The sequence below is a fragment of the Geotrypetes seraphini genome, chromosome 3 (assembly GCF_902459505.1).
Source record: "Geotrypetes seraphini chromosome 3, aGeoSer1.1, whole genome shotgun sequence".
NCBI lineage: Eukaryota > Metazoa > Chordata > Amphibia > Gymnophiona > Dermophiidae > Geotrypetes > Geotrypetes seraphini.
In genome coordinates, this window is record NC_047086.1 from 162,112,290 (window position 1) to 162,138,348 (window position 26,059).

Below are 26,059 nucleotides of genomic sequence, written 5' to 3' on the forward strand. Positions count from 1 at the left end.
AAACGGACACATTTTGATCACTAAATTGAAAATAAAATCATTTTTCCTACCTTTGTTTGGTAATTTCATCAGTCTCTGGTTGCACTTTATTCTTCTGACTGTGCAACCTATATTTCTTCCCTTCTTTCAGCCTCCTGTATGCTTCCTCTCCTCCAGACCTCATTCCCTCCCCCAACTTTTTCTTTGTTTCATCCTGTCCCCTTCTTTCTTTCTCTCTCCATGCCCCCTTTCTTTCTGTATGTCTGTCTTTCTCTCTCTCTCCCCATGCCCCATTTTTTTCTTTCTTTCACCCTGCCCCTTTCTTTTTTTCTGGATCCCTGTCCCCCCCCTTTCTTTCTTTCTGGCTCCCTGTCTCCCCCCCCCTTTCTTTCTTTCTTTCTTTCTCCCTGCCCTCCCCCATGCCACTGCCGCCGCTGCCACCACCGCCGGGAAAAGGCTGCCACTGGCCATCGGAAACAGGCCGGCGCCGAATTCGCCCTGCTTCATTTCCCACGGGCCGACCAACTCTGGCTGTCTGACGTCAATTCTAACATTGGAGAGGACGTTCCGGGCCAGCCAGGCGCGATTGGCTGGCCCAGAACGTCCTCTCTGACGTCAGAATTGACTTCGGACGACTATAGTTGGTCGGCCCATGGGAAACGAAGCAGGGCAAATTCGGAGGGAGAGAGAACTGGCGCCGGCTTCTTTCTGATGACGGCAATGGCAGGCCAGCTGTGCACCCCCTTGGGCCCGTGCACCCGGGGCGGACCGCCTCCCATGCCCCCCCTAGGTATGCCACTGGTGTCAAACTAAATCATATAAGGGGCCGAAATCTAAAACATAGGCTAAGTCGCAGGCCAAATTTTTTATTAAGATACATAAGGGTCCTTTTATTAAGGTATGCTAACCGATTTAGCGCACACTAAATGTGCACCTTAATAAAAGGTCCCCTTAGTCTTAGGGCTCCTTTTACAAAGGTGCGCTCGGGTTTTTAGCGCACGCACAAAATTACCACACGCTATAGCGTGCGGTAGCCGAAAATCTACCGCCTCCTAAAAAGGAGGTGGTAGTGGCTAGCGCGCTCGGGAATTTAATGCGCACTATTGCGCGCGTTAAGGCCCTAGCACACCTTTATAAAAGGAGCCCTTAGTAGAAGTGTAGGGTTACACCCTCTCCACCCACACACTGGCTCTGTGATATAAACAAAATAAATAAAAAATACTTTTCCTCTCTCTTTTAGGTCCTAGTTCACACTCACCGTCTAACACCAGCTATTGCAGGATACACATTTCAAATCTGATATATTGTAATTGCAAACGGGGGCGGGTGGTGCGATATAGATCTTATTATTACCTCTCACAATAATTATTATTATATAATTATTTACTACGCCACACAAGATCACTGCTGTTCACACTCAGGATCAGCCTTACACAGACCTCAATCGCAACAACCTGTGTCCATGGTGCAAGTGGTAGATTAAATTTCCCCTGAGGCCATGCTTGCGTACTCCTAATCCTGTGTTTGTAAGAAAAATTCAATTTTATTACATAAACTCTCACAACATACTTATTAACTGTTTTCCTATTTTCTTCCCAACAACTACTCAGGTACTTTTCTACCTGTACTCTAGTTTACAGGGTTTCACTTTAAACTTTCAGCAGGCAAATATTCGTTTTCTTATCGTGTCCCAAATAAAAATAACAATAGTAGTGTGACACTAATAAAGTAAAAGGTCCTTTGTCTTCAGGCCCACCACAGCTTTCTAGCATTGGAGCTCACCATTGACATTGGGAATGCTTGGACAATCTTTGTAACTTCCGACTAAAATCACAAACTGGAACTTCTAGAATCGCTGGAACTTCTGATCAAAATCTGGAACTGGAACAATTGCCTTGTCGTACCTAAGCCTGACTCAAAATAAATCAATAAGACAAAACCTTAACTTCCTCAGTGATGTATCTTTATGTTCTTCTTTGACTTTTTGGTGTTTGCTAGCTATTTCTAGAAAAATAACTTTAATTTAAATTATTCCTTAACTTTTCCCAGTAACAAGTGTGCCGCTCACTTTTTCCATTTGCATTCAGTCTCAAATTAATAAAAACTGTCTCTTTAAGAGATTTTAAAAACAACCTGCTGCATTTAGAACACTGCACAGCACTACTCGGTGTTTTAGAATCTTCACCAGCTCAGCTCAGCTCAGTTTTTACTTCTGCCACAGTACTGCACAATTCTATTTTATCTGTAACTCTAGAAAATCCCTTTTAAAAAATTCAAATCAGAGGAATTCTTTCCAATCTCACCTATAAATACTCAAAAATAATTATTTTCTCAAATTTCCTTTTAAAAACCCAGCTAAAATAACTTTTCTTTAACTCAAAGGTATTTAAATTATATTTCCATCTTATTTTTTTATCTTCTCAGATACTTATAAAATCACACCACACATTAAATTATCCTTTAGTATTCAGATTCTATCCTTTTCTCAAGCAATCTGACTTTTAAAACAGACATTTACACTCTCTGAGGATTGACAAACCTCTTCTTTCTCCAGTCAGCTAGTAACAACCTGCTTCAACTAGCTCCAATCTCCAACTAGCTACTACAACTGCCTTCTGAATACTGCAACTGCCTCTTGACAACTTGACTACTTTTCAAAAACCAACATTTACTTAGAACTTGTTCAGATAATATTCCTTGGATTAGCCATTCATCTCTCATACTCTGCACTAGTGCTGCCCGATTCGCAATTCGAATCGATTCTCTGATTAACTTTGGGTGAATCGATTCGAATCGGTTTGTTATTGCAGAAAATCAGACTTACTGATTCGTTGGCCCCCTTGCTACCACCGCTTTTGCCTGGCCAGGGAGGAGAGGAGAGAGCCTTGCTGCCGGGAAGGAGAGAGCCATGCTGCCCCGATCTGTATGCAGAGATCCGTTCGGGATTTCCTTTTGCCACCGGAGTCCTTGCTTCAGTGTAACTTCCGGTTTTGCGGGTCAGAGTTTGACATGTCTGCTATAGGTGATTCTCAAAGGTCTAGAGCCAAAAGGCTCATATAACTGGGCTACATGCTAATGCTTCTTCAGAATTGTATCCAAATCATTGATACCTGCACTGTACTTCAAAACTCCACTATTTACCCTTCTCCACTGAGAATATTGACCATTTAAACCTACTCTCTATTTTCTGTCTTTCAACCAGTTCTTAACCCATGATTGGATATTACCTCCTATCTTATAACTTTCCAATTTCCTCCTAAGTCTTCATGAGGTACTTTGTCAAATGCCTTTTGAAAATCCAAATGCGATATCAATCGGCTCGCCTTTATCCACACGTTTATGCACCCCGTCAAAGAAATGCAGTCGATTGGTGAGGCAAGAGCTACCTGAGCTCACTGTACTCCATCAGCTTTAACATACAACAGAAGGAAGCAGCGTGAAACAAAGACATCCAGCAACTTGTTACTCCTTGATTGTGAATGGAGCAGTGTGCCATTTCTACTGAGGCATTGCTTATCCCTCCATTGCCGCAGGTGCCAAAGTTAGATTGTAAACCTGCTAGGACAGATAAGGAAAATCCTTAATAGCGCCTGATTACTATTCAATGTAACCTGCTTAGGGGAGTATGTGGCGCAGTGGCTAGAGCTACAGCCTCAGCACCCTGAGGTTGTGGATTAAAATCCCACGTTGCTCCCTGTGACCCTGCGCAAGTCATTTAATCCCCCCACCCTTGCCCTAGGGACATTAGATAGATTATGAGCTCACAGGGACAGACAGGGAAAAATGCTTGAGCACTTGAACGTAAACCACTTAGACTATAAGTGGTATATAAATACTTAAATAAAGAAATTGGCATTCACTACAGCATCTTTCTGAGGATATGGCTTTCTGATTGCATTGATGTATTCTGTCCTCGATGACTGCGTGCATTGTGCAATCTCTCAAGTATTCTATTCTTAGTCCTGGAAAACCTGCTGCCTTAAAAAAATAATTAAATAAAATCTTTCTGTGTCATGTTACGGATCCTTCTCCAATGGAAAAACAGAGTAATCCTTACATAACTTTTTGGGTTTTGGTTGGGTTTTTTTTAAATTTGTTGTGCAGCAAACTCCTGAATATTTTCAGTGAAAGATCATAGTTGGCAAACCTGATGGAAATATGAAATGTTTTTCCACGTTTAATCTGTTACACAGAAATGTATTAAAAAAAAACTAATAAGAGGATTCAAAAACCATTAAAAAGGGGGAGAAAAGGTGCTTTTGTCCTGCTGCTGATTTTCATGTGCTTACTAATATTTTAAAGTCAAAAGTTTCTCTCTGTGGGACTGCTTACTATGATGTACCATGTAGCATCAGCCTCTGTAAATTTTAGACAACCGCAACTGAAAGAAGAAGAGAGTAGGTGGAGTGGTATTAAAATGTTTTAAATCCTTTCTTATAGATCGGAAATTTATTGTAAAATGTGGGTCAAAGATCTCTGAGGTAATGATGATGGAAAAAGGGATGCCGCAAGGGTCAGCACCATCTGCAGTACACTTCTCCCTCCATATTCACAAGTGTTAGAGGCAGAGCCGGCCCACGAATATGGAAAAATCGCGAATAACTTTAGGGCCGACTCTGACCCCCCTCCCCCCCTCCTGCGTAGCGGTGAAGCGGGGCAGGAGCGATCTTCTATGCTCCTGCCCCATGCAGAGCTGGGAACAAAAATGGCTGCCATGAGTTCCTGCGAGACCATGGGAAATCATGGCAGTCATTTTTGCTCCCAGTTCTGCACGGGGCAGGAGCGTAGGAAGATCGCTCCTGCCCCGCTTCACCGCTAGACCGCCAGGCTTTAAAAAGCAAGTAAGTGGAGAGGTCCGGGAGGTGGAGGTGGGTCACCCAGACAAAAACCGCAAATAACTGAAGTCGCGAGTTCTGAACCCGCAAATATGGAGGGGGATGTGTATTGTTTAACATTTATGTTGCATTAATAGGGCAGGCACTACAGGAGTGCAATTCTGGAGGCCACATTACAGTAAAGATGTACGCAGAATTGAATCGGTTCAGCGGACGGCCACCAGGATGATCTCAGGGCTCAAGGGTCTCTCGTACGAAGAGAGACTGACCAAATTGCAGCTCTACACTCTCGAGGAACGTAGGGAGAGGGGAGACATGATCGAAACATTTAAGTACCTCACGGGACGTGTCGAAGTGGAAGATGATATCTTCTTTCTCAAGGGACCCTCGGCCACAAGAGGGCACCCGCTCAAACTCAGGGGCGGAAAATTTCATGGCGACACCAGAAAGTATTTCTTCACAGAGAGAGTGGTTGATCATTGGAACAAGCTTCCAGTGCAGGTGATCGAGGCAGACAGCGTGCCAGACTTTAAGAATAAATGGGATACCCATGTGGGATCCCTACGAGGGTCAAGATAAGGAAATTGGGTCATTAGGGCATAGACAGGGGGGTGGGTAAGCAGAGTGGGCAGACTTGATGGGCTGTAGCCCTTTTCTGCCGTCATCTTCTATGTTTCTATGTTTTCTTTGAGTTGGGAGTATATTACTGCATTTATGCAGAAGATATCCATTTTTTTCTTTCGTGGCTTGGATGGAGTCAACTATGTCCAGAAGAAATTGGAAGAGTGTGTGAATAAAATAACAGGCTGGATGCTTGAGAACAAATTAGTTTTGAATTTGAAAAAGACAGAAGTGGTGTTTGTTGGGAATGACGAGTTGCTCTTGGATTTAAGAGAATTAAAGGTGCAGGACGTGACTCTCCTTATATCATCGTATGTTAAGATGTTAGGGGTATATTTAGATCAGTGGCGTACCTAGGGGGGGGGCGGGGGGGGCGGGCCGCCCCGGGTACCAGCCCTGAGGGGGTGTTCCCGGCCTTGCCGCTCAGTCCCCTCCCACGCCCGAAGGACCGCTCGCCCCACTGACCTTCCAGCACACCTATGAAGCAGCCCGCAGCAGGATCGCGACGTCAGCAATCCCTCAGCTGCTTGGGCGCTGCTTCCTGCGCCGCGGTCCCGTCCCTCCTCTGACGTCAGAGGAGGGGGCGGGACCGCGGCGCAGGAAGCAGCTCCTAAGCAGCGCAAAGATAGCTGACGTCGCGATCCTGCTGCGGCTGCTTCATAGGTAGTGCGGGGAGGCCAGGGGGGCGAATGGTCCTTCGGGGTGGGTCGGGGCATCAGGCCCTCAGGGTGGGGCGGGCGGACGGGCAGGCAGACTTTCAAGGGGGAGGGGGGTGACAGGCAGGCAGGCAGGCCTTCAAGGGGGGGTGCAGGTCTTCGGGGGGGGTGCAGACCTTCAAGGGGGTGCAGGCCTTCAAGGGAGGGGACAGGCCTTCAAAGGGGGGGACAGACAGGCAGGCCTTCAAGGGGGGGACAGGCCTACAAGGGGGTGGGACAGGCCTTCAAGGGGGTGCAGGCCTTTGGGGGGGTGCCAACCTTCAAGGGGGGGGTGCAGGCCTTCAAGGGGGGACAAGCAGGCAGGCCTTCAAGGGGGGGACAGGCCTACAAGGGGGTGGGACAGGCCTTCAAGGGGGTGCAGGCCTTTGGGGGGGGTGCCAACCTTCAAGGGGGGGGGCAGGCCTTCAAGGGGGGACAAGCAGGCAGGCCTTCAAGGGGGGGGGCAGGCCTTCAAGGGGGGGGACAGGCCTTCGGGGGTGCAGGCCTTTGGGGTGGGTGCAGGCCTTTGGGGTGGGTGCAGGCCTTCGGGGTGGGTGCAGGCATTCGGGGTGGGTGCAGGCCTTCGGGATGGGTGCAGGCCTTCAGGGGGGGACAGACCTTCGGGTGGGGGGGACAATCCTTCGGGGAGGGTGCAGGCCTTCAGGGGTGGGGTTTAGGCCTTCAGAGGGGGACAGACCTTCGGGTGGGAGGTAAAGTCCTTCGGGGGGGTGCAGGTCTTCAGGGGTGGGGTGTAGCCCTTCGGAGGGGGGACAGCCCTTCGGGGGAGGGGGGTCCTGGTGTAAAAGTACACAGAGGGAGAGAGGGAAGGGGGGGTTCAAAGATACGTGCATATGCCAGACTTTGGGGGTTAGAAATAATGGGTCTAAAAACAGAGGAGTGGGAGAGAGATGGTGCATAATGGAATTTAGGGAGGGAAGGAACAGAAAGGGAGAGAACTTGGAAACAGGGGATGGTGTGGAGGGGGGATAGAGATACTGGATAGGAGGATAGTTGGGAACAGAAAGGGAGAGATGGTGGATCCTGGGGTGGTGGGGAGTTGAGAAAAGGTGAATCTGGGGATGGAGACAAAAAAAAAGGAAAGATGCCAGATCTCCGGGAGAGGGAAGGGAAACGGAAGGGGAGAACAGAGATGGCAGACGGATGGTTAGCACGGAGAAAGGAGACCCTGGCAAGCAAGACAACAAGAGCCTGGGACCAACAAGATTTGAATATTGATCAGAGAACAAAAGGTAGAAAAAATAATTTTATTTTCTGTTTTGTGATTACAATATGTTAGATTTGAAAAGTGTACATGAGACAGCTTGAAATGGGAACTTTTCTATTTTTGTGAATGGCAAGGCTGAGTTCAGTTAAAATATATGCTTTATAAGAAAATATATTAATGTGTTTTATAAAGTTTATAAGCATTGCTGGCATATTCGGTGAGGTGTTCCTAGTGTTGGTGGTGGTGGTAGCATGTCAGTGTGTTGAGAGGAAGAGGTAGTCTGGGAAATTCTGCTGAGCAAACTCTGGGCCCATTTCCACCCCCAGTTAGTCCACTCCACTCAACTGGTTCACACACTGAGTGGGTCTTTGGGTGTTATTTCTGGGTAGTTGTTTTAGAATCTCTTCCAGTGGTTTGTCAGTATCTCCTTCTGGTCCAAGGAAGGAAACTTTGTCAACCTTAGCATTGACCTTCAGAATATGTTTGTAACAGCGCTGCTTGTGTGGCATTAGGCTATGTAGTGATCGAAAGAAAAAAACAGACCTTTGCACATTTTTGCACTATATGGTGGGTGTATGAGGAGATTCATTTCCTGCACAGTTAAGTCCATGTGAAGTTACCTTGTGCTGTATTTGACATCTAGCAAGGTCTCTGTTTGGAAGGAAAGATCTAAGCTTAAAAATGAAGTGGCCAGAAGTTATGTTAAAAGTAGATAGCGTAGCTGGTTTTAAGAAAGGTTTGGACAAATTCCTGGAGGAAAAGTCCATTGTCTGTTATTAAGACATGGGGGAAGCGTCTGCTTGCCCTGGATTGGTGCACTCAGCAACAACAAATACTAGTTTTGGCTGGCTCTTTCCCCGCATTTCTCCTCTCTTCCCCACGATTTAATATCCAGTTCAGGCAGTAAGTAAATGCATCGGCAGGGGGGGTCTGGTAAGTCTTGGGGGCTGGGGATGGAAGGTGAGAATCAGTTCTGTAGGCTATCAGAAATTTGCTTAATTATCTACTCACACAGAAAAGCAGTAAAGTCAATAGGTTCTCTGAGTGGGAACAACCTGTTTGATCTTGCACTCTTGTGATTGACCAATTGTTTATCACTGTTTAATTTATCACATTGATTAATTTGAGCACACCTGAGGTGTCCTATGATGGTGTGCACTGCAGGCAGAGGAGCCTTATTGTGTAAAGCACTGGAGAATTCTCTCCTTTCGCTTACCTCTCACGCTGAGGACACCCTGCTTCAGTATAATCATTTATATGATTTATCTTATAAACATTATTACGTGGTCTTTTCCTCAAGTGCTGAGACATCAGGTTGTTCCCACTTGGAGAACCTATTGACTTTTACTGCTTTTCTGTGTGGCTTTAACATTTTTGCTATTCAGTATACCTAAACTATTATTCTGTAGAAAAAATTTGGTTTGTTCAATCAAATCCTGTGTGGACATTGGACTTCTATGAGTGAATGTTCTGCTTGATTGAACAAACTAAATTTTTTCTACTGAATAATAGTCTAGGTACAATGAAAGTAAATAGCAAAAATGTTTGAGTAGATAATTAAGGAAATCTTTTTCATATTGCTTGCTTATGGACTGGGAAAAAAGACTGTTCAAGCAAATGTCTCCAGAACTGCTTTAATGGAAAAATGTGATTTTTTTTTTTTTTAAGTACTTTGTGAAATTTATTGTTGTTGTGAAATTTATTGTTATACTTTGTTTAAACTTAAAAAGCGGTGTCATTAACAGTGAATCTAATCGAAAAATCGATTCAACAGGGTGAATCGAATCGAATGAAATATTTTTCTCTGAATCGGGCAGCACTATTGGCTACCATGAGAATGGGCTACTGGGCATGATGGACCATTGGTGTGACCCAGTTAGGCTATTCTTATGTTATGTTCTCATCTGTAGGGGCCTTTGTTTTCACTTCTTATTTTAATGTATTTTTTTCCTGGGAACTTATCAGTGTTTTTTTATAATGGGAACAAAAATGGAAGAGAATTAATGTGTGTGGAATGGGGGGGGTAACTAATTTCTTCAGCTAAATAATTCAATCCACTTCAAACAGACATAGGAGAACTCACGCACCATTCACACACCCTCCAACCAAAAACGTCAAAAAAAAAAAACTGTTCGACAACCTCCTAGCCATTCGAGCTGCAACACTTGACCCCCAACTCTACAACCTATTGACCTCGACCACAAACTACAAAACCTTAAAAAAAGAAATAAAAACCCTTCTATTCAAAAAACACATAAAACCAAACTAACATAATCAGAACTGTCCCAAGCATCACCTGCAACTACTCCATATGTACTTCTGATGTCATAACAATTCAGACATAATTTATGTTATGTTATGTTTGGAATAATGGTTACATAAATGAGGTTCAATAAAAGAAAATTTTCACTGCCTGTTTCTATTCTGACCATTTATTCCATTTCATGGTTATTGCAAAAAAAAAAAAAAAAAAAAATTTACATGAGGGGGGGGGGGGGGGGGGTGTCAAAAAATGATGGGCCCCGGGTGCCACATACCCTAGGTACGCCACTGATTTAGATAACACAGCTCTCTATGCAAATGCAGAATATGCAAGTTGTTAAGGGTGCTTTTTTTTCCAGTTGAAATTATCAAGGGCAAAATCTATGCTGTCCGTATCAGATTGTCAGACTGTGGTTCAGTGTCTGTTGATGTCCAAGCTCGATTTTTGTAACTCTTTGATGGTGGGTATTGCGAATTTAAAATTAAAGCACTGCAGGTGGTACAGAACGCTGCAGCACAAATGATCACAGGTGTAGCTTGGAGTGATCATATTACACTAACATTGAAAAGTCTGCTTTGGTTACCAATTCATTTAAGGATTGAGTACAACATCTTGACAATTGTACATCAGGTGATTTATGGGGCAACACCTTGGTACCTAAACAGATGCTGAAACAATATTTACCTCCCAGAAACTTGAGGTCACAATCCACTATGAGGTTATTGATTGAAGCACCAAATGAGACTCGTTATTAAAAAAAACGCAAACAGCAGCAATTTCTGTTGTGGGTCCACATTTATGGAACGCATTGCCAGGGTCTTTGAGATTGTGCAGAGAGAGAAAGTATCATTTAGAAAACAGCTGAAAACTTATTTATCCATTAAAGGTTTTTATTAGTTTTTTTGATGAATGTATTGTATAGTTTGTGTTGGGCAAATTTTTATGAGATTTTGGAAGAACAGGACAGGATGATATTTAGGACTCCTTTTACTAAGCCGCATTAGGGCTTTAACATACAGAATAGCACGCGCTAGACCTTAACGCCAGCTGGTAATTTCCTGCGTGCGCTAAAAATGCTAGCGTGCCTTAGTAAAAGGAGCCCTTAGTCTTTTATTGTGTCTGAGTATATTTTGATTATATATGTTTTTATTGTAACCCGCTTAGGCATTAAGCGGGGAAGAAATTAAAAAAAAAAAAAAAAAAAAATCTTTGATAACTACTACTAATAATTATTTCTGCTAGGGACAGAGAAAGTACCTGCTTATAATGTGTAACTTGCCCAGGGTCATAAGGAGCAGCAAAGGGTTTGAACCCACATCGCATTCTCCTCCAAAGACGCATCACCTGCCTGTCCCTTCAGCTCTGCAATCTGAAATGAGGGAGCCCAGGTCCGTCCTCCACACATGCGGCTCACAAATGTCCCGATTCACGCAATTATCACTCTCCTGCTCATATGCCAGGCCCGAAGGTGGCTGTGATATCAAAAGCAGGCAGAAGACTGGAATGGAGACCCTCCCATGTGTTTGCTGCCGCTGGCTCTTCCTGACCCCAAAACAGGAAATTAATCAAGCTCTGAGGCAACTTTTGTTTCTGGGTCGGGCAGAGCCAGCAACAACACACACAGGTAGGGTTACCAGATGTCTGGATTCCACCGGGCATGTCCTCCTTTTCGAGGACATGTCCGGGGGTCTGGACGGCTTTTCAAAACCCGGCACTTTATCTAGGTTTTGAAAATCTTCCAGCTAGCAGCAACGTCAGGATGGCATCTGCACATACGCAGATGCAAAGTGGTGATGTCACACATGCATGCGGGTGATGTCATCGTGTCACGCCAACATAGGCACAGATACCCTCCCAACAAGCGAACAGGTTGAGGGTGGGGCGAGGGTGGGGGCAGAACAAGGCGTGACTTGCGCAGAATGGGGTGGGCCTGTGGCGGAGCCATGGGTCTGGATTTTCATTCCGGAAAATCTGGTAACTCTACACACAGGGGAACATCTGCATACCATCCTTCTGCCTGCCACTGATGCCATAGCTGACTTCAGAGCAGCAGGCCTTGCACAGGAGCAGGAGACTAAAAGTAACCATGTTAATTGTGATCAGATTTTGTGATGCACATTAAAAATGTAGATCATCAATCACATTATTGGTATGCTATATCTGCAGCCTTATTTTTTTATATGATTGTACTGTATAAGTAATTTGTACCCTGCTAAAGATCTTTGCAAGACAATAGATTAGTCCCAGCATCAGTAAATAGAACTAAATTTGAATAAACACGAAATAAGGCATCCATTTTTAAGCACCTAGTCGATGGAATCAACTTCCACATACTATTCGTACTGAAAGTAATCATAAAGCGTTCAAAAAGTTATTAAAAGTAACAGGCTTTTGGAATTGATTCCTTTCCGAATGATCACATTCATTAATTTGAGAGGTTCACAAGCAACTGACCTGCTATTTAATTTTATTTTATTGCGTGGATGGACTTGAATGTATCTTCAGTATGAATGATGAAAATAGGTCTTTTCTTTATATTATGTTCTTTTCCGTTTTTATTTATGAAATTTTAATGTACACTTCTCCCTCTGTAATTTGCTGTGATAGGGGATTAACCCTTTCAGGACCAAGGGACATATTTGTCCCATAACTTTAAAATCCTATAAATTTTGATTGGGATAGTCTACAGTTCTAAATTTGATATGTACGGATTCCATATGATACTGCCTTTATGTAAACAAACTGGTTCCGACATTCATTCATTAGCATCGTTGCCAGATTGACGAGAAGATTCACTTGCCACACTGTCCATAATCCAGAAGTTTGATTTAAAAAAAAAAAAATAATGATATTTCACAAAAAAAATCAATTTTTTGGCATCTGCAAGCCCTTTTTACCATAAAAATGTCGTCAAAACCACAAAAATTGGCCTACGATCCTTATGGTCCTGAAAGGGTTAACAGACCCGCGAATAACTTTTTCATATGTTATTCGCTCTTTTCGTGAATATGGTGGAACCGTGAATAACATGGTGGGAGACCTGGCCTGTTCCTGAAGGAGAGGCAAAACATGGTGAAGAAAGTGCTGGGAATCAGCAATTTTCTCTGTAAACGCTTGGAATCTGCAATTTCTCTATGCAAGCTGATGTAATTTGTGGGGAGGAGCCAGCAAGCTAAAAAACGCAAATAATCGAAACTGCAATTTCTGAAACTGTGAATACGCTGAGAACATTTGCAAGATTTGGCAGAATATCATCATATATAATAAAACCCTAGCCGCGCATGCGCACTCTTACCTGCATGATCTGTGATCCATAGGTCCGTGGCCGGCAGGAGTGCACATGCGCGCATACATCGTTCCCTCTCTCCGTGAATGCCAGGACTGGCCGGCAGTGCTGGACTCCCTGCTCTCCACCTCTCAAGCTGCGGTGTCGGCTCCTCTCACGAGTCTGCACCAGCGTCGGAGAAGGCTTACGACACTGGCAGGGATCGTGAGAGGAGTAGCTGCCGGCACTTTTAAACTTTTTTTAAAAAAACCTTCGGCCGTAGCTGGCCAGCCCGTGGGAAGGGAAGGGGGGCCAAAAAAGAACAGGACTCCAGCTACAGGAACGCAGGCTAGACCGCGGGAAGGGAAGAGGGAGGGGCCAAACAGAGCAGGCCAGATCGCGTTAAGAGAAGGGAGGGGCTGAATGGAGCAGGACAGCTCGCGGTAAGAGAAGGGAATGGGGATGGGGGAAAATGCTGCTACTGCTTCACAGGGACCTGCAGGGGAAGGGAAATACCGCTGCTGCTTCTGCAAAGGAAAGTGTATGGGGGGGAAGGAGGGAAATGCTGTTGCTGCTGCACAGGGAAATGGGGTGAACATGCTGCTGCACAGGGAAAAGGAGGGAAATAATGACAGATAGCGGGAGGGAGACAGAAAGAAAGGAAGAAAGACACAGGGGCAGGGAGAGGGACAGAAAGACAGAGAAAGGGGGCCAGGGAGAGAGAGAGAGACAGCGGGAGGGAGAGAGACAGACAAACATATATTCTAGCACCCGTTAATGTAACGGGCTTAATGACTAGTACTTTAATAAACATAAACATAGTTCATAAATTTCAATAAATAAATACTAGTCCTCAGTGGCCTTGAAGAGGCTCCAAAGAGCACTCCCATTTGGACATGACCTTTTGGGCACATGCCCATGACCATGCACCCATGGCCATGCCAGACTTGTAAAATCAAGTGGGGTTTAGAATGAAACAGTGCAGCGGTGCAGAACCCAACTCGATTTCCTCTGCTACAATTAGACTTGCATTGGGCAGGTAGGTTCTTTTAGCTGTCCCCTTGCACTAAGGCCTAAGCAGACTTGACTTCTCTTCTAAAGTATTCTTAACATAAAATGTGAAACACAATTTAAAAAAAACTAAAAAATGTAGGTTTTTAATAACAAAAAAGGATTTTCATACATTTCCATATCTCCTTTTACATTTTTCACTCCTTAAAACAAGATCTGGGCTTTTTCTGCTGGATCCCTAAATCATCAGTGCTATACTTTATTTAGGTTCTATAATAGAGGGAACAATAATGAAAAATAAGACTTGGTAATAAATGAGGCCTGTTACACCAGAGATGCCAAGGGTGAACCATCCCAAAGAGTGAGGTTTACCACGCCAAGAGTGAGATTTTTCAGTTGGTACATCCAGGCTATAAATCTAGAAAAATTTTAAGTGTAGATTTTCTTTGCAAATGAATCAGGGCAGCATTAAATGATATTGACTTTTCTTTGGAGTCTCTGAAAGAATAGAGACAAAGTGTGGAACAATCTGGGTAAATTTTCTGAGCTTTGAAAATTGTCTTCCACCTAGTAGTGAAAAGTATGTACATCAGGTTCAGAGGACATGTACTTGCAGAAAAGGGACAGGGCAAGGAGAAGCAGTAGGCAGGAACGTGTGCTCAGATTTCTTCCTACTGGTTGCATTACTTGGTTTACTTCTCTAATTCTCCTCCATCGCCAACTCCAGACTCCGCCCTTTCTTTCTTGCTGCGCCGTATGCCTAGTACAGGTTGCCAGAGTCAATTCCGTCATGCTCTGTCTCTAGCAGTACACTTCCCCCTCAATATTCGCGGAGGTTATGGGCAGAGCCGGCCCGCGAATATTAAAAAAACACAGCTTTGACCAGCTCTAACCCATCCCCGCCTCCCTCCTGCGTCCCAGACCTTACCTGATAGTCTAGTGGCAATGCAGGGCAGGATCGATCTTCCTATGCTCTTGCCACGTGCAGAGGTGTCATCAAAATGGCTGCCGTGAATTCCCGTTGTAGTCTTGAGACTACAATGGGAGCTCACGGCAATGGGAACAGTGTTAAGCTTGGAAAGAATCATTGTTTTATTTCTTGCATTTTCACGAAGTGTTTTTATCTCTTTTCCACAGTTGATGGGCTAGACAAGGCTTCAATTGCAAACTCTGATGGACCAGCGCCGGGCTCTCAAACGCCTCCACTCAAGAGAAGAGGGAAACTCTCTTCCATAGGCAAAATCTTTAAACCTTGGAAATGGCGAAAGAAGAAGGCGAGTGAAAAATTCAGAGAAACATCAGCAGGTGTGTGTGTGACTGTTAGAAAATATAGAACATCTCAGAATACTGTCCTATGGAGAACTTCTGACATCCTCTGAACTGCCCTCAACCTTCTCAGTGATTTTAAGTGGGTAATTTTATAACAGGTTGCCTATTTTTAGCCTGTTTTTATAAATACACGTACAGTCCTATTTCAGATGCAAGATACTGTAGAAATCAGAATTGATACTTTCATCTTAGGTCATGTACAGTTCTAGTATTATTTTAGAAAAGGATTTGATGACACATCACACTCTCACCCTCTCCGTACCTATTTTAAATCTTCACCAGTGCGAGCAACTACTCTAGGGCCTGGCTCCCTCTGAAATCACTCCGAGTCGCGGGGCCAGTAAGTGACGTCAGAAGGGAAAGCCAGTGCCTGTGCGAGCAGCAGGCGGGAGAAGCTACTCACGCTGGCGAAGATTTAAAGAGGTACGGGGTTGGGAAGAGAGGGCGAGAGTGTAGTGTGGTGGGGGCGGGAGAAGTGAGGGGTGCAGTGCGGGGAGAGCTACACCATTGCTGACACACCCTTTTAGAACATAAGCATAAGCATGTTGGGTCAGACTGAAGGTCCATCATCCCTAGTATCCAGCAGTGGCCAATCCAGTGCCTGGCAAGATCCCAAAAGAGTAAAAACATTTTATGCTGTTTATGCAAAGAATAAGCAGGGGATTTTTCCATTTTCTAAAATACACACAAAGTGCACATGTAGCAGGCGTGGCCATTTTACAAAGATACACACTGAAAACCTATATAGTGAAAACGCAGCAATTTGCATACGTAAGTACCAACATCTACTCATGGAGGTTGGTATTACACAATCTACACATGTAAACGGCAACACTTTTATTTTTTCAAGATTTAGGTACAATTTGGTAATGAACACTTTAGTGACTTTACTGGGCTCCCCTGCTGTGAAGCATGCTATTGTATCCACCAGGGGTGTCAACTTCAGTCCTCGAGGGCCGCAATCCAGCCGGGTTTTCAGGATTTCCCCAATGAATATGTGTGAGATCTATTTGCATGCACTGCTTTCGTTGTATGCTAATCATGAGGGACAGTAACCTGCACAGAAATGGCTGTGGCTCTAGCCACCTTGTTGGGCAGACTGGATGGGCTGTGCAGGTCTCTCTATCTGCCATCGTTTACTGGTTTTATTTATTTAGCCGATTTTTTTTTTTTTTTAGCCCAGAACGGGATACAAGTTTACATAGAATGCTATGGATTATTTTGTACAACAATGGCCAGTGTTTGTTAGTTGTACCAACCTTATCAAAACGTCTACATATATCCAAAACTCTAGGTTGGAATATCAAAAGTGTATTTATTTTCAGAAGGACATCTCAGCCCCACCACTCCACCGCTAAACCATCTCATGAAAGCGGGAGATTTACATGGTGCCTCATCATTGGTCATCCATCTTAAGTGCTGCGTAATATTTATTCAATTTTTAAATTTTTTAAGTTAAATAGTTAAATAGTATATGTGTACAAAAATTAAAGAGCTTGTATACTCCCGCTTTCATGAGATGGTTTAACGGTGGAGTGGTGGGGCTGAGGTGTCCTTCTGAAGAGAAATACACTTTTGATATTCCAACCTAGTGTTTTGGATATATGTAGATGGATTATTTTGTGGCATTCTGCAGTAGAGCTTCGACTCTACTGTGAGTCTTGTTGCATCTGCTCCACAGTCTTTGTTTCTCATGTCTTCCAGGTTTATTTAGTATGTGATATACTGTATTGGCAAATGCATCTATGCCGTTTACATTTAATAGAAAGGTTAAAATAGAATGAGAATTGAAAGTTACATTATAAACAAATAAAAGATAGATAAAGTGTGCTAAAATTTAAATATAAAAGCAATTTAAATTTATTTTAAATTTGTGCTTCTAATTCCATATTGATTCTCACCGAGTCCTGCCTGAAATATAAATGTATGCTGATTGAATAGAAGCTATTAGTTAAATGCATCTGGAAATAAAAAAGATTTTTAAAAGAGATTTGAAACATTCTAAATTGTTTTCGGACCTAATGTGATCAGGGAGGGCATTCCAGAAGTGTGGATCATTAATTAAAAAAAAAAAAAAAAAATGCGCTCTCTAGTTGTAACATATCTTACAGATGGAACAGTAAGAAGGTTTTGTTGAAGTGAACAAAGTATATGAGAAGGTATCAGGTATTTATCGAGATAAGGCGGTGATCGTGCAGAAAGTGTCTTGAAGACCAAAAGCAAGATCTTATTTGTTAACCAATGACTAACAGGCCACCGATGAGTCTTCTTTTAAAGATGCAAGCAAGTGCTCTATCTTAACTGTAGGTAAAGCAGACCATGGGTCTGTAGTGTATACCCTGCTAATGCATTTCAAATGTACACAGCCTATAAGATTGTCCAAAAATGTAGTGCATCTAGCTCCTGCCATGCTCGATCATCTAGCACCGAAGCCTGGAATGTGTGTACAGGCATTGAGCATGGCATTTCTACTGAGGAGAGTGGCTCACTGATTTCTCATAGTTTAGATCCGGATTTAGCACTGCACACATGGAGAACATTAGTACTGAAAAAAAATGCTGATGTTTTCCTTGGAGGGGGTCCACTAGGAGTTACCGTACTCTGTCGCAAAGAAGGAAACAAATCTAGCTGAATATATTAAGAAAGACATTTCATGCGGGGATTGTGCCATTCCTCTGCATTCATTCAAAACACCAGGAACGTACCAAGTAGATGGTAGACTGTTTAGGTCTCTGTAACTTAAGAGAATGTGGCAAAGCTCAATGAAGCACTGCTAAGAACATTAGAAATGTGACAGTAGGGAAAGAAATTCAGATCCATCAAAACTGGCCATTTTCTCTATCTCCTAGAATATCACAGATCGTTCATAATCTCTGGCATATTTGTGCATTTCCCCACCATTGGTGAGAGGGGGGAATTCAATAAATAATGCTCCAGATTAGGATATGGAATGATCAATGTTAACTGGATCACAGTTACCGGATGCTAGGTTAGCGCCCAAGAAAAGGAGCTGGGTGTCGTTGTAGACAATACGACAAAATCTTCTGCCTAATGTGGGGCAGCGGCCAAAAAGCAAACAAGATTCTAGGAATTTTTTTTTTTTTTTAAAGGGATAGTTAACAAGACTTAGAATGTTATAATGCCTCTTTATCCCAGGACAAGCAGGCAGGTATTCTCACTAGTGGGTGATGTCATCAGACAGAGCCCCGGTACGGACGTCTCACAAGCACGTGTTGCTTGTAGAAACTTAAAGTTTCTAGATGCCCGCACCGCGCATGCGCCGGTGCCTTCCTACCCGGAGATCCGGGCGTGTCTCCTCAGTTCTTTCTTTTCCGCGGAGCTGAGAAGTTCAACTTCTTCATGCGCTAGCTGAATTCAGTTAAATTTGCCTTCCTTGTCCGCGTTTTCGCTTTCTTTTAATTACAGTTAACAGTTCTTTTCTTTTTCAGTTAAAAAAAAAAAAAAAAAAAAAGATTATTTCCTCCGGCGGGTCGAACGGGCCGGCCACGTGGCTCAGGCCCACTGGCTTCGACCTCGCGGCGGAGATTTTCCGGCCTATGTCCCGGCCAATCACCGGGTTTAAAAAGTGCAGCAAGTGCCAACGCGCGATTTCACTCACGGACCCTCACTGGCGCTGTTTGCAGTGTTTGGGCCCTGACCACATCCCGAAATCGTGCAGGCCTTGCTCTACCCTTACGGCACGCTCTTTCAAGCGGCGTTGCCTATTGTGGGAATCGATGTTCAAGATGGACGCAGCTAAGGATCCCTCAGCCTCCACTTCATCTGATACCTCCCCGGTTCGGGCGAAACCGGCATCGACCCCTCCTGCATCGAGTGTGGTGAAACCGGCATCGCTCACCCCGACACCATCCACGAGCTCGACGTCGGTGCCTGCCCCGGTCTCCTCGGTTCAGGTACCTCTTCCTTCCACAGTGCCACCAATGGTCATCAAAGTGCCGAAAGCTACTAAGCAGAAGCACTCGGCCTCGAAGGAGCGCGATGTCCGTGCAGGAGGACCCCCTTTCGGTGCGGATCCCTCCTTATCGGCTTCGCTACGGTCCGTGCTGGAAGCTCAATTCGTTGAGCTCATGCAGACCATCGGACCCGGGCTCATCGCTGCCATACAGGGTGACCTCCCGGTACCGGTCCAAAGGGGCGGTCCGCCCCCTCCCCCCTCCCCCACACCGTTCGACCTCGACAACCGACGAGGACGAACGGGGGAGGGCGGCGATGCCCGCGCGGCAAGCCTCGCTTACCGAGATGCCGCCATTAGAACCCATTACGCCTCCGCGCCAACATGGGACCAGACCTCCGATCGATACTCGAAGCCCTGGGCATAGTCAGGAAGAGTTCTTCCGTACTCCTTACCAGACTTGGGTAGCATCGCAAGAACCCGCATCGCAAACCCAGTTGCGATCCACTGCTTCCAGCCCTATCCACTTGGGGACCTCGGGAGACCATGCGATGCACAGACGATCCCGATCCCCGTCCCGCCACCGAGACGGGCACCGATCGAGACACTCATCCTGGCACTCCTCACGCCATTCGGAGGTGTCACCGCAGAAAAAACTGCAACGTAGGGGATACTCCTCATCAGAGGTGTCCCCTCCGAGGGGCCCGGAGTACGAGGAGACACCGGTGCCCGATTCTCCTTGTCACTCCCCGATGTCCACGGACCTGGAGGCCTCCTCCTCCTCCAGCCCGTCCCACAGACCGACGCTGGCGGAACAATTGTCCTTCTCATCATTCCTCCGACAAATGGCGGATGATCTGGATGTGACCCTTGACACGGGCTCCCGATACTCCAAAGAGTATCTGGACACCATGCATTTACCTAACCCTCCAACGGAGTCGCTTCGGCTCCCCTTGCATAAATTACTGGACCAGACCTTTATGCAGTGCTTCGAAACACCGTATTCCATACCGGCGATCCCCAGCAAACTCGATGCTCGATACCGCATCGTGCACCATAAAGGGTTCGAGGGCCCTCAACTCTCCCACCAATCCCTACTGGTCGAGTCCTCCCTTAAACGCTCTCATCCCTCCCAGGTCTACGCCTCTGTACCGCCGGGCCGAGAGGGGAGAACGATGGACAAATTTGGTAGAAAATTCTACCAAAACTCCATGATGGCGTCACGGGTGCTAAACTACAACTTCTTTTTCTCTTCCTATCTGGAGTTCTTCTTGCCGGTGCTCTGCAAGTTCACTCCGTTCATAGACAACCAAGCTCGATTCGAGTTCGAGGAAGTGGTAGCCTCCCTCTCCCAATTACGCCTCCAGCTGATGCAATCCTCCGATGCATTCGAACTCTCGGCACGCGCCGCCGCAAGCGCGGTAGCTATGCGTCGCCTGGCATGGCTCCGTACTATCGATATGGATCCTAACCTACAGGACAGACTCGCCAACGTACCATGTGCTGGAGCTGACCTGTTCGATGAGTCTATCGAAACTGTTACCAAGAAGCTGTCGGATCATGAAAAATCCTTTCAATCCATCCTGCGGCCCAAACCCAAACCTCAACAGTCTCGACCTTCCAGGCCACCCCTGATTTACCAGCGGCGTTACATGCCCAGACAAACGCCTGCTGCGAGACAGCCTGCGAAGAGACAACCTCCCCAGAAGTCTCAGCAAAAACCTCAGCCACCGGCTGTACCTAAGGCTCCCCAGCCCTTTTGACGCCCCCCCCCCCGGGAGCATAACCTCGGCCTCTCCCATAGGGGGCCGCCTCCATCTTTTTTACCATCGATGGGAGGCCATAACCACGGACCTATGGGTCCTCACCATCATAAGAGAAGGATACTCTCTTCAATTCCACCGGGTCCCCCCGGACCATCCTCCAAGAGAGTATCCTTCAAGCTCGACGCAGACCGCCCTTCTTCTTCAGGAAGTCCAAACCTTACTTCAGCTTCGGGCTGTCGAGCCGGTCCCGTCAGACCAATTGAACCGAGGGTTTTACTCCCGGTACTTCCTCGTCCCGAAGAAAACGGGCGACCTGCGACCCATTTTAGACCTTCGGGCCCTCAACAAGTTCCTGGTCAAAGAGAAGTTTCGCATGTTGACTTTGGCTTCTCTATACCCCCTCCTCGAGCAGAACGACTGGTTATGCTCCCTGGATCTCAAGGAGGCCTACACTCACATCCCCATTCACCCGGCCTCCCGAAAGTTCCTCAGATTTCGGGTGGGAAATCTGCACCTACAGTATCGAGTGCTACCATTCGGCCTATCTTCATCCCCCAGAGTCTTCACAAAGTGCCTGGTGGTAGTGGCCGCAGCACTCCGGGACAGGGGTCTACAGGTATTCCCATACCTCGACGACTGGCTCATCAAGGCCCCGTCAGCCCCAGAGGTCACTTCGGCGGCCTTGGCTACAACCTACTTCCTCCAGAATTTGGGCTTCGAGATCAACTTCTCCAAGTCTCATCTACAACCCACCCAGTCCCTCCCCTTCATCGGAGCGGTCCTGGACACCACCCGACTCCGAGCATTCCTGCCTCGGCAACGCATGGAGTCTCTTCTTCATCTCAGCCAGTCGGTGTCTACTCGCCAAACCCTACCGGCGAGACAACTGATGGTGCTCCTGGGCCATATGGCCTCCACAGTACATGTGACACCCTTTGCCAGACTCCACCTCAGGATCCCCCAGTGGACCCTGGCATCACAGTGGAATCAAACGTCCGATCCACTATCCAAACGCATCTTAGTCACACCTGCTCTTCGGCAGTCTCTACTTTGGTGGATGACCTCTTCGAATCTTTCCAGAGGTTTGCTGATGCACTCTCCCCCCCATCAGAAAGTTCTCACAACCGATTCATCGAATTACGCATGGGGGGCCCACCTGGAGGGTCTCCGCACCAAAGGATTCTGGACCAGTGCGGAAAGACTACACCAAATCAATCTACTGGAACTCAGAGCCATCTTCAATGCGCTCCAAGCTTTCCAACACCTACTCCACGACATGGTAATCCTCATTCGCACAGACAATCAGGCTGCCATGTACTATATCAACAAGCAAGGAGGCACGGGCTCGGCCCTCCTTTGCCAGGAAGCTCTACGAGTCTGGGACTGGGCGGTGCGCCACAACACCCTACTCAGAGCAGTATACATCCAGGGGGAGAACAACGTCTTAGCAGACAAACTAAGCCGTCTACTACAACCGCACGAATGGACTCTCCATTCCAGCCCCCTTCACCAAATCTTCACGCAATGGGGGACGCCTCAGATAGACCTCTTTGCGGCTCCCCACAACGCCAAACTGCCTCAGTTTTTCTCCAGGATCTACACTCCTCATCGCCTCGAGGCAGATGCTTTTCTACTGAACTGGGGGAAACGATTTCTATATGCGTTCCCACCATTCCCGCTGATCCAGAAGACTCTGGTCAAGCTGAAACTCGAACGGGCCACCATGATTCTAATAGCTCCTCGGTGGCCCAGACAACCTTGGTTCTCCCTCCTACTTCAACTCAGCAGCAGGGAACCAGTACCACTTCCAGTGTTTCCTTCACTGCTTACTCAACATCAAGGATCACTACTTCATCCCAACCTGCAGTCTCTCCACCTGACAGCTTGGTTCCTCTCAACGTAACCCCTCACCAATTCTCACAAGAAGTGAGGGAGGTCTTGGAAGCTTCCAGGAAGCCCGCCACTCGACAATGCTACTCCCAAAAATGGACCAGATTCTCCTCATGGTGTGTTTCTAAGTCAAAGGAACCTCAGCGAGCTTCCTTATCCTCCGTGCTGGACTATCTCCTACACCTATCTCAATCTGGGCTCAAGTCCACATCCATACGAGTCCACCTGAGCGCTATTGCGGCGTTCCACCAGCCCCTACAAGGGAAACCCCTCTCGGCCCATCCGGTGGTCGCCAGATTTATGAAAGGACTCTTCCATGTTAACCCTCCTCTCAAACCACCCCCAGTAGTTTGGGACCTCAATGTAGTCCTTTCCCATCTCATGAAGCCCCCGTTTGAACCACTCAACAGGGCCCCTCTGAAGTATCTCACCTGGAAAGTGCTTTTCCTTGTAGCCCTTACGTCCGCTCGCAGAGTCAGCGAACTCCAGGCATTGATGGCGGATCCACCATTCACAGTATTCCACCATGACAAGGTGGTCCTCCGCACTCACCCGAAATTCCTGCCTAAGGTAGTCTCCGAATTTCATCTCAACCAATCCATTGTACTTCCAGTATTCTTCCCTAAGCCTCATTCTCACCACGGAGAATCGGCCCTTCACACTCTAGACTGTAAACGTGCCTTGGCTTTCTACCTGGATCGCACCAAGCCACACAGAACCACTCCTCAACTTTTTGTCTCCTTCGATCCTAACAAGTTGGGAAGACCCGTATCAAAGCGCACCATCTCTAATTGGATGGCGGCTTGTATCTCTTTCTGCTATGCCCAGGCTGGATTATCACTTCCTTGTAAGGTCACAGCCCATAAGGTCAGAGCAATGGCAGCCTCAGTAGCATTCCTCAGATCAACACCAATCGAGGAAATTTGCAAGGCTGCCACCTGGTCCTCGGTTCACACATTCACCTCACATTATTGTCTGGATACCCTCTCCAGACGGGATGGACAGTTTGGCCAAACAGTATTGAAAAATTTATTCTCTTAAGTCGCCAACTCCCCCTCCATCCCACTGAGGTTAGCTTGGAGGTCACCCACTAGTGAGAATACCTGCCTGCTTGTCCTGGGATAAAGCAATGTTACTTACCGTAACAGTTGTTATCCAGGGACAGCAGGCAGCTATTCTCATGTCCCACCCACCTCCCCTGGGTTGGCTTCTCAGGCTAGCTACCTGAACTGAGGAGACACGCCCGGATCTCCGGGTAGGAAGGCACCGGCGCATGCGCGGTGCGGGCATCTAGAAACTTTAAGTTTCTACAAGCAACACGTGCTTGTGAGACGTCCGTACCGGGGCTCTGTCTGATGACATCACCCACTAGTGAGAATAGCTGCCTGCTGTCCCTGGATAACAACTGTTACGGTAAGTAACATTGCTGTATCGCTCCATAGTGCGACCTCACCTGGAGTATTGTGTTCAGTTCTGGTCTCCTTATCTCAAGAAAGATCTGGTGGCACTGGAAAAGGTTCAAAGAAGAGCGACCAAGATGATAAAGGGGATGGAACTCCTCTCGTTTGAGGAAAGCCTAAAAAGGCTAGGGCTCTTCCGCTTGGAAAAGAGACAGCTGAGGGGAGATATGATTGAAGTCTACAAAATCCTGAGTGGAGTAGAGTGGGTACAAATGGATCGATTTTTCACACCATCAAAAATTACAAAGACTAGGGGACACTCGATGAAGTTACAGGGAAATACTTTTAAAACCAATAGGAGGAAATATTTTTTCACTCAGCGAATAGTTAAGCTCTGGAATGCATTGCCAGAGGTTGTAGTAAGAGCGGATAGTGTAGCTGGTTTTAAGAAAGATTTGGACAGTTTCCTGGAGGAAAAGTCCATAGTTTGTTATTGAGAAAGACATGGGAAAGCCACTGCTTGCCCTGGATTGGCAGCGTAGAATGTTGCTTCTCTTTTAAAACCAATAAGAGGAAATTTTCAGCATTTAAGGTGATTTTTTATATGTCTATTTTGACTGTAATGGATTTTTTTAGATTTGGGCTATTAAGCCCCTAGTATTTCAAAAGAAGTCTTCCATAGAAAGACTGAAGGACGGAGGGAAGGGAAGAGCAGAATCTAGCAAAGAGTATCTGCTTGTTCTAAAAGATACCCAAAGTATGTACTCTAACTCTTGAACTGACCCTTGGTTCTCCTGCCCTTCTTTCTACATTCATAAATACTTGACTCCTAAGTATCCCCTCTCCCCACCCCTTTGTTTAGGTATCTGCTCTCGCAAATGTTATATGAAGACAAAAGTTTTGCCCAGACAAAAGGGAGACATTTAGATCAAAAACTGAGAGTATGTAGTATTTCAGGTACTCCCTGTTGGAGGGTAGCTCAGGGCAACTCAATACAGGTTGCTTGCATGGTGTTTTCTCCCAGTACAACTTCCCTTTGTTTTCTTAGGACTCTCACCATGTATGTTGGGTTAAAGTTATGTTCTCTTGTTCTTCTCTTTCATCCTGTCCTACAAATGTAATGAAGGCTCAACAGAGGAACTTGTGGGCAACTAGGAGTGAGTTTCTTAAGATCCAAGGGGATTTTAAGGTTGAGGGGGTCAGGTTAAGTCAGTTAAAGGAGAGCTGGTCCCATACTCTTGGATTCACTAACGAGGCGCCTTGGGAGTCATGTGGAGGGCTGCCAGAATTGTAGAAATTCTACAGAGCCATTTGGAAGGGATTCAGGAGGAGTTCCTGTGCAGGGTGAAGAAAAATTCTATTGAGGAAGGATGTGGTAATGTCAATAAGGGTGGGCCTGGAACCCAGATATAGGGCTTTTATCAAGGTGCGCTATGGGGGTTAGCACGTCGCACATTTCATCACGCGCTAACCCCCGCGGCACACCAAAAAACTAATGCCTACCACAGCTTGATAAAAAGAGCCCATAGTGAAGACACACAGTGGGTTAAGGTGAGCAGATCATAATATTTTATTAAAATTGCAGGTAGGTACCCTGTTTGGTTCACAGGCGTAGAAGAAAGTAAACACAAAACTAGTCCTTAAATGTAGGAATGTCCTCCTGAAGGGTCAGGGCATGCACTCCTGTCTTTTAACAAGGCAGCACTTTCCGCTGGACTTTGGTTTGGCTCCCCACAGTTATTAGTGCAATTTTGAGCAAATTACCTAGGCCAGCTTCATCTGGCTGGGACAAGAACACAAGTCTGCAAGGTTCCAAGTTGAACTTATCCAACCTTTCTGTCACAGTTGCAGTTCACACATATGAGGT

At 46.0% G+C, this 26,059-nt stretch overlaps 1 protein-coding gene across 3 annotated transcripts in view; it reads left to right on the forward strand.

Annotated features, from left to right (window-relative positions):
• Positions 1-26,059, forward strand: part of PHACTR2 (phosphatase and actin regulator 2) — a 291,804-nt gene that overhangs the window by 137,556 nt on the left and 128,189 nt on the right. For all 3 annotated transcript variants that reach the window (XM_033939934.1, XM_033939935.1, XM_033939933.1), the window contains exon 2: positions 15,032-15,199. In XM_033939934.1, coding sequence (XP_033795825.1) covers positions 15,032-15,199 — 168 coding nt within the window. The remainder of the gene's footprint in view (positions 1-15,031; positions 15,200-26,059) is intronic.